This window comes from Plasmodium cynomolgi, chromosome 14, assembly GCF_000321355.1.
Source record: "Plasmodium cynomolgi strain B DNA, chromosome 14, whole genome shotgun sequence".
NCBI classification, from domain to species: Eukaryota; Apicomplexa; class Aconoidasida; order Haemosporida; family Plasmodiidae; genus Plasmodium; species Plasmodium cynomolgi.
The window spans coordinates 825344-834737 of record NC_020407.1 but is presented as its reverse complement, the minus strand read 5'-3'; the positions used below and the strand labels follow the sequence as shown (position 1 = coordinate 834737).

The window sequence follows — 9394 nt, the reverse complement described above, 5'->3', positions numbered from 1 at the left end:
AAAACGAAGTACCTTTCTCCGCAATTATGTCAAAATATAGTTAAATGCGAAAAGGAGGTAAAAAAAAAAGGTAAACAAAAAATTTTAATTAAACCGCATAATATGCATATGCATGTGCCTACTTGTGCGCACACGTACACATGCATATGCACCGAAAGAAAGACATATACATAAATATATATATCACTACTTATTCATTAAAGTGGAAAATTTAATTAGGGGAGACGTAAATGCATGCGCAACACATTTAGGTATCATTCATATTTAAAATGGGGAGCAAATGTGGGTACACATGCCTAAAGGGGGGGAGTGGATATACGAAAGAGACGAAAATTCGCTCTGGCACTTTGAAAAAAAGAGAAAAAAAAAAAAAAAAAAAACGAAGAAACGAGAAAGCCAAAATGGGGGATAATCACATATACGTAAATATGCGCAAATAAGTCATATATCGGGTCTACGGCCTGCACACATGTGCGGGTATGTATATATGCACATATATGCGCAGTTCCAAAGGGTGAGTGGCCGCCCAAGTAGGGACCTAACACACGCGCAAGCAAACCAACCTACATAAAGGTACACTTTTTCTTCTTCTTCTTCGTAGTGGAAAGGGACGTATTGGACTTAACACAATGCGTGTTATTTTTGGCACTATTCCTATCATAATTCTTCAAATAAATAATGGAATGGTTTAAATTATTTTCCAAATTTTTCTGATTCGATATGCACCTAAAATTGTTATCATAGTAGGAGGTGTCATTATCTACGCTGTCAAATAATTCCCATGTACAACTCAAATGTAGAAAGGAAATGTCTGCAGCCAGCAGGAATAATTTATTTTCATATTTAAAAAGGGTGTTAAAATGGTTATTCCTGAAAAAGGCTACAAGTTGATTTGGGTTCAAATTTTCTCTCAATAATTTCAACCCAACTAATGTCAACTGAGTTTTATACGTTTCCAGAAATTCCGAAATGATTATCGCTTCGTGAATTTCGTATGGAGTTAAATTTATATCTGTGTTGTAATTTTTCATAATAAAATTTTCACTATTTTCTGTGTAATTATCTGCTATATCTGCATTCACCGTTTCGCTAGTTAAGCTAGCTATTTTGTTGGATTCCATGAATAGTTCATTATTTCTGATCGCTTTTTCGTCCAACACGGATTTTTTTGACCTATCCTGGGTATTTCCCTCAGAAGAGTATTCAATTGGAATTAGACTGGTGGAGGTGGTCGGCAGGGGGTCCTCCGGAAATTTTGGCGTGGTTACCACGTTCACATCGCCGCTGCTGTTATCACTGCTGATAGAGCTAACAACATTGGCAATGGTACTAATATTTACATTAGCGCCAATAGAAGCATTCCTATTGGCGTTGTTTTTTTTTGTAGAGAAGGCCAAATTGCTTGGCGTTTTACCTTCCTTCACAAAAAATCCGTCCGATTTCCTCCCCGTTTCGGTGCTATACTTATTTGTAGCTTTTTCCAAATCTAAGGAGCATGGCTGCTTCAAGTTAATCACGTTGCTGTGTGTTCTCCTCTTACTGCTACACGCATCTCCACTCGTGTTTTTTTTTCCAAAAGTTGTGTTCTTTTTTTTTGTTGTGTCTGTATCCAACGGAGAGATGGTACCAGCGTGCACAGAAGAGCTGTCTTGAAATAATGTCGTTTTGAAATTTTCTTCTGAAATTTTATCAAGGTCATCTGGAAAAATGGGTATACCATTTATGCTTTTTTTTTTATCATTTTTTTCTGTACTTTTGTTTGTTCCTTTGGCTAGATCGACGATGGTATCATTGGGGATACCTTTCTGATCACTGTTGGAGGCTCCTCCTGGGTTATTTGTCGGGCCATCCATGAGCGCATCCCTCTCACAGGGTTTTCCCAAATCGCAGTCGTCCATTTTTTCCTCTTTCACATCCTCCAACTGGTACAAAATGGTGGTTTTCTCATTGGACGATTCGTCTGCATTTTTTTTCTTCTTTCTCTCGTAGTATTCATTATATCTCACAATTTTATTTATTATCACATTGTAGGAATAATCTTTTAAGTAGGAGTAAAACATCACATCGTCTGACGAGATGACCCAACCATGATATAATGGGATATTCAGCATATCAAAAATGCACAACCCTTTGGTGTACTCAAATGAATGAATATTAGAAAATTTACAATTAACGTCAAGTCCGTATTTTAACTGGGGCAATATATCTACACACTCGATTATGTTTTTCCTATAATTACATGACGCGGTATTATCGGTTACATTTTTTCTATTGGATTCTAACAGTATGTTCATAATTTTACTTTCGAGGAAGCTCTGTGATATTTTTTTAATTTTCTTGTCAATCTGTAACTGATTACGTAGAAGCAGAATGTTCGTAATACAGAGAAGGGGACATGGTCCGCTTTTATTTTGCAACAAAATTGGTACTCTCCTATTTATGAAGTTGATCCATTTGACGCTATAATAGTTTATGTTTTCATTTTCGTAGTTTACAATTTCGTATATTTTGTCGTATTTTTTTAGTACATAGGATTTGAACGTCTCGTAATCGGCGCACCGAATAATCATATTCTCTTCTTCGTCATTTTTCTCGTCATAATGCAGTTTGATCATAGTTGTCATTTTTCCCGTTTCTTCCTGTAAGAGAGTTCATTACTCTGGTCTGCCTGCGCGGCTCATAATATGCGACGTTCGTGGGGGGGGACTTCACCGTTGTAAGGTGGCTTCACCGTTGTGAGGTGGATTCAGCGTTGTATGGTGGCTTCACCGTTGTGAGGTGGATTCAGCGTTGTATGGTGGCTTCACCGTTGTGCGGTGGATTCAGCGTTGTATGGTGGCTTCACCGTTCCGAGGTAGCTTCACCGTTCCGAGGTAGCTTCACCGTTCCGAGGTAGCTTCACCGTTGTGAGATAGCCTCACCGTTCCGAGGTATCTCCACCGTTGTGAGGTATCTCCACCGTTGTGAGATAGCTTCACCGTTCCGAGGTAGCTTCACCGTTGTGAGGTGGCTTCACTGATGGCGAGCAACGAAACGCTTATAAGACGCGATGGTGAACCCAAGACGCCCTCGGACACAAGAAAGGTTCAAAAGAACGCAGCGGAAAAAACTGGTCTCCAATCTGGCCTGGCAAACTACCGTAAAAGGGGAAAAAAAAAAATCCCAAAGCTATCTTTCACGTACATGTACATCACAAAAAAAATATAAGAAAAAATGGGGAGCGCGGAGGGCATTTATTTAAAGAGTTCGTTAAAACATGGTTCCACAACTAATCAAAAAAAAATGGAAACAAATATATATATGTACATATAGTCGCACAGGAGATGGCACGATGACACGTGAACTGATGAACGGGTGGGAAAAAACTTTAATTTTTTATATTAAGGGGAATGGTATGGCGCAGTCCTGCAAGGCCATCAGGAAAATGGCGCAATGGCGCAATGCAAACACGACATATGCACCATTCTTTCTCTGACGAGCGAAGCTGAGGTGGGGCAAAGGCGGCCATATGTATTTATATATATAAATATACATATATATACATATATATATGTGCACGTGCGTATGTATGTATGCAAATTCGAAACGCTTTTAAAGTGGGGAAAGCGTGCCCAACCCAACTTGTTACGCAAAAGTACGAGCTGCAATAGGAGGGCAGTCGACGGGGGAATTAATTATTTCAGCGTAAAAACAAACGCGCTGTGAGATGCAAAAAATATGGGCAGGGAGTCAGCAGCATACCATACGATATAAACATACAAGTGCCGAAGTATGCGATTGCATGGGGCATAATGTACGTACAAGTAGGCATACATATATATACATATGTATATATGCATATATATGTATACATATGTATATATAATACACTTTGCTTGCATATGCGAATGGGGATGCTGACACTTTGTAGCTTTACAAATAGGATGAACTGAACAGCCATTTGGCTATGCGCAACTTCATGTTCCATTTGTATATTCATGAATACTTACCCCCCCTACACGTCATTGTAAAGCAGGCCAATGCGATAACTTAGCACAAAAAAAAAAAAAAAAAAAAAAAAGGCGCATTGCATTGTGTTTCTTCTCGCATTTATAAAAACAGCATTCAATGGAACCCCATGAGGAAAAGAACAAATGGATGTGCCCCATGCGATGTTAATTTTGATTAAAGTAAAAAGGGAAAATACGCTGTTTTGGCATTTGCCTGTTTAACGTAATCCTCTCAATTCGAACAGCAGAACATGCATGAAAGAAAAACAAACCGAAGAAAAAGCTGATGTACCTCTTTTCGCACAAATGGAAGCGCTACATTGTGCATACTGTATGGCATTGTATACCCACTTGCACACGTTCACATTTTTCTTTTCTGCGCCACATGACCGTTGTGCGTCCTTAACAGGAAAAGAATTAAATGTATAATTTTAAAAGCGGGGAATTGCTTTGAACAAAGGCTGTTACATTCCTCCCCCCCAAATGGAGTTAAACAAATTCTTCACGTCATTTTGCACAACATTCGATGTAGAAATGTACGTTGTGTGCATATATGAGTGCATATGCATGGGTCATATTTGCTAGGAGACCCTTCCCATCGATACAGTTTCTGGAGAAGGTGGGAAATATGGCTCACTGTTGTAGCATGTGAACATTTCGGGAAGACGCAAAAGGGAGTTTTTTGTGAGAAAGGACTTCGAACCGTCTTTATTAAAAACGACTTCGTGGCGTCAGAAGGGGTAGACAGTCAAGGATCCGCCCTCTCCCTTGGATATAAATAACACTGCTGAATGAGTTGATGCTGGAATTTCAGGCGTATTTCCTCTCCGACGTTGCTCGCAAGGCGAAGCGCAACGGGGATGCAGTTACATGCAGCGGTTTAAAAAAGGGTTAATTAAAGTTACGGTTTTCAAATTAGAGTGTAAAGTTTTGTGCAAATGTGTTAATTGGGGGAAATGGGGGTGGCACACACAAACGAGGGGATTTTTTTCGCAAAGGGGCACATACATCGAGGCGTCGTGTGTAAGCAGGTCCGCAAAAAAAAAAGAAAAATGCATAGGTTTACATGAACGTTGGGATAAATGATCTCTTTGCTTTATGGGAGAAATGAGTTGCACTTGTGAGCAGCCTCACCAACGCGTACGAAAAAAAAAACGCGAAGGGTGAGACGTTCGGAGGGCGCTCCCGTGTGATGCCAACCGGGTAAGTGCTTTTACGGTGCATACGCATAGGTGGTGATGTGATATGGATTATGGAGACGAGCAACATCCAATACAACACCGCCCCCTTTCTATCCTATACTCCTAGAATAGAAGCGTAGTTGATCTTACCGATCTGTCCTGGTCTCTCCCAAAACCTCCTTCGCATCATCACCTTTGCCAAGTTGGTGAACTAATTAAGGGGCATCGACTTCGCCGTGCAGTAATTTTCACTGGCGGTTGCATTAAACGACTCGCCTATCTCATCGAAGGAGTTCTTTTGCGAGTTATCTAAGTGCTTACCTGCCACATCAGCCTCCTCCTGCGCCCCCACTTCTGTGTTAACCTTTGGCACTACCTCTTGGCTTGTTGATGGGGCATACGACGATTTACACTTCCGTAATGTGTCCACGTTTATAAGAGCATTATTTCTGACACTTGCCATTTTTATTAAATCCGAGGGTCTTAAAGAATTGCTCAACTTTTTGCGACTATTAGCACATGTTTTTACGTACTTTGGCAGGGTGTTAAAATTTCCAGTTAGATAATTTCTTCTTTCCTCAAGTGTACCACCTGGCAAAATTGTACTGTCCCTTTTGGTACCATGGAAATTGTGAGAGAGACTATGCCTTCTCTGTTGCTCATTTACGTTGATACTTCTTCCCCTGGGAAAGATATGACTCCCTCCTCCCTTGGAAACAAATGCTGCGTTCGAATTGAGGAACACATTTTTTTTCTGTCCACTGCAGTTCATCCTAATGGTAGAACTTAAATTTGACATGGAGCTACCCAATTCCATCGGTAGGGAATATGCAGTTCCCATCTTATTGTTACTATATTGCAAATTATACGTGTTGATAAAATCCGTTTCAGTCATGGATTCTTCATTCTGATTATGACGAATACACGTGTGGAAGGAATTCGTCATATGGCTAAACAGCTCAGGGAACTTTGAAAAGGGTATCATATTTATTAAATTTTGAGCAAATATTTTCGAAACTGCAAAACAGTATTGCTTAAATGTGTAATTTTCTTTGTCTATATGCTCTAGTGTTTCTCCAATATGTTCGCAGAATTCATTATATTTATTTCTCATCCTTTGGATTAAGTATGGTAAATTGGAGAAGAGAAAATCATCATAATCATCATCGTGTATGATGCGACCTTTTTTCACGTGAAAGTTGTTGTGAGGGTATTGTGCATGTGCAGTAGCTTCGCTATCAGTTGGCAATTTCAAGTTTGGCAAATTTGAATAAGCCTTTGGGATACATCTATCCTTTCCATTTTCATGCGGAAATGTGGGTAACGGCAAAACGGTAGTGCTTTTTCCTGCCTTATTATTTTTCCCTTCCAATTTTTGGCTCTGGTATTTTATAAAAATGCTACGTATGCCCTCATAGATGGGAAAAATATGAGTGCCTGAAATTATGCTGTTCAATTTTAAATATTCTGGCCACCTCAATATTATGTTTATTCCTAACGGGGGATAATTTAAATTGATGGAGTTCGAGGTGGTGTTAATAACGGCTCCATCGTTTTTGTGCCCCTCCTGTTCGTTCCCATCGCAAAGTCTGTCTAGCATCTCATTCATGGTGTCTATAAACCAAAGATCTGTTTTCTGCGTGTTTCCCATTTGTACCATTTTGTATGCAGTCCTATGGAGCCAATCAGCGCTATCGCCTTTATCAAATTTTACCTTCCCTCCACTGAGGCGCTTTTCAAATCTGCAACTACTTCCCCCACTGAGGCGCTTTTCAAATCTGCAACTACTTCCCCCACTGACGCAATTTTCAAATCTGCGACTACTTCCCCCACTTTTTAGGCTACTTTTCTGATGCCTGAAGTGATCCTCCTCGCATGATTTTTCCCTCGTAACGGATATCCTTCTACTAGATCTGGCACTTTTACTCTTCTCCGTGTCGCTACCAAAATGTCCATCATAGCTGCTATCATCTTCCAAATTTCTTAAAATATTTTCTTCTAAATTTGCGCTGGTTGGTGTCAGCACATGGTTGCTTCTGCCACTTTTATACGTGGTTCCACTTTGTGTATCTCCATGCAAGGGGAAGGCTGACCCCACTGGCTGCGCTTTGGTCATTTGTGATTGAGAGTTTTCACTCCTGTCCGAGTACGAGTAGTAATTTTTATCATCATTGAAAAAGTCACTCTTCTCTTCCGAACTCTCCATAATTTTGTTATACTCATCTTCTCTCTTTTTTTTTTTCTCTCTCTTCGAAAGAGTCACCAATGGAATCGTTACTTTGCAGGAAATTGTAATTATCGGAAAAGTCTCCAAAACTTCTAGACTCTTTTTTCCTCTCTCCATATGGGTTAATTCCCGACGTCATTTCTCTCGACATTCTACTTTCGTTGTTACATTTCATCGTGTAAGACTTGTCAGTGTTTTCGAATTATTAATTAATTTTATTTTCCACCCCTTTTGTAGGAAGCTTTAATTTATTCCCTGCAGAAAGGAGGAGGGTTTTCCCTTCGTTTTTTCACCCCAGTTCGTATGCATCATATGCCATCTGATACGGCCCACTGGAGCAGTTCAGAAATGGATAATCTTGCACATGCTCATGCGCATAAAACGATTCTCATCAATTTTTGGTGAAACGATGTGCACTAATGGGCGTCAATCTCAAGAACGATAATGTTCTCCCCTCCCATGGGAACACACGCCTATGAACTTTTCAGGCAAATACAAACAAGGAGGGTACAGCCCACAAATGGGGTGGGTGAACTACGCGCGAAAAAAAAGGAGTTATAAAATGATTATCAAATGAAACAGGACTCTGGTAAAATCCTGTTAATTGCTAGGTAAATGTACTCATGTAAGTACGTATGTATGTACTCTCTCTTCTGGTCTATTTCGTCCTAGCTACGTTGCTAATATGGCAGGGGAGGGGGGAGAAGGAACTCTCATATAGGGGAGTGCCTACGTCTATTCGTTTACAGTTCAACGATGCAGACAAGAGAAAAAAAAAAAATAGAACGAATTGCAACTAGCGAAATGATGAATAACATGTCAACACCCTACGTGCTCGAGTTAATAATTTTTTCATTTTTTTTAAATTTGTGATTGCTCGTGAAACATAAATGTGCACACACGCATGCATATCTATGTTACTGGCTTACGTTTGATTCATTTGCGAGGTTACATTAAAACGGGCAGAATAAACCTCGCGTGGTGGAATAATGGCGAAGGCTTCTATACAAGTAGATGCGATACTACGCTTACAAGCACCCTCGCCAACATAGTAGTCGCCATAAATTCCACCGACCTGATTATCAGCGGAGGGGCACAAAAAATAAATATATCGCTCCGCACTTAACGACGGACAGGTGCTATCACATGCAGGTAAAGCATCAATAGGGGGTATCAAATATACACGCGTGTGATACGTATTTTTGGCTAGCTGCAGCAAGTAACCAAGGTAACATGCGGCGTCACCAATTTGGCCTTTTTTCCAAAAATCCTTCTTTGTCTTCTGCGAGCTTTCGTTGGGAAGAGCGCTACGATATGCGCTTGTCCGTATCAAGGTGAAAAAGAGAAAAGGTGATAAAGCGAAACGGCGAAACGGCGAAACGGCGAAGCGGCTTAACGGTGACAAAATAAGCGCCGCGAAAACGCAAACTCGCCACGTTCTTCTCTGCGGGTCACGCTTCTTTTCTCCTTCCCCCCCAAAAGGAGCACTTCCAATAAAAATTAAAAAAAAACAATTATTCGCATGTAGAAGCTCAGAGAAGGAGAGTAAAAACATTAAACATTAATGTGCTTGAAAAAAAAGGGAAAAATGCTGTAAAAATGGACGCACACGCGTAAGTATGCAAATATATATATGTATATATGTGCATACATGTGTGTACGGTGTATGCACTAGGAGAGAAAAAAAAAAAATTAACCATGCGGGAAGGCAAAATAGTTTCCTCTTTAACGTGACATTTTTGCTAAACTGGTCAGCGCGTGTAGGTGCTCGCACGTTTTCTCACATGTGAACGTGACTTGGTTAAGGGAATAATTTCATTTTAAACTTCTTCATAATACTATGTGTGGCAAAGGCGTATATCGCGCATGTAGTATATCCATTTTGGTATGTGCAAAATATGGGTTAAAAGAAAAAAAAAACTACGGCAATTTTAACTCTACAAGAAAATTGTGTTTTTTAATTGCATCTGTAGGGATACATGTACAAGGTTTGCTCA

The 9394-nt window shown here is 40.0% G+C and overlaps 2 protein-coding genes across 2 annotated transcripts; both read right to left on the bottom strand.

Moving 5' to 3' along the window:
• Positions 1-247: 247 nt before the first annotated feature.
• On the bottom strand, positions 248-2624 carry PCYB_142830 (hypothetical protein; the record flags this gene model as incomplete). The annotated part of the gene is made up of 2 exons (XM_004224754.1): positions 248-296; positions 568-2624. 2 exons carry the CDS (start codon positions 2622-2624, stop codon positions 248-250), a joined length of 2106 nt encoding a protein of 701 aa, XP_004224802.1.
• A 2757-nt stretch (positions 2625-5381) lies between these two features.
• PCYB_142820 (hypothetical protein) lies at positions 5382-7572 on the bottom strand (the record flags this gene model as incomplete). The annotated part of the gene is made up of 2 exons (XM_004224753.1): positions 5382-7447; positions 7488-7572. The coding sequence occupies 2 exons, from the start codon at positions 7570-7572 to the stop codon at positions 5382-5384; spliced, it is 2151 nt and encodes a 716-aa protein (XP_004224801.1).
• Between the last annotated feature and the right edge of the window lie 1822 nt (positions 7573-9394).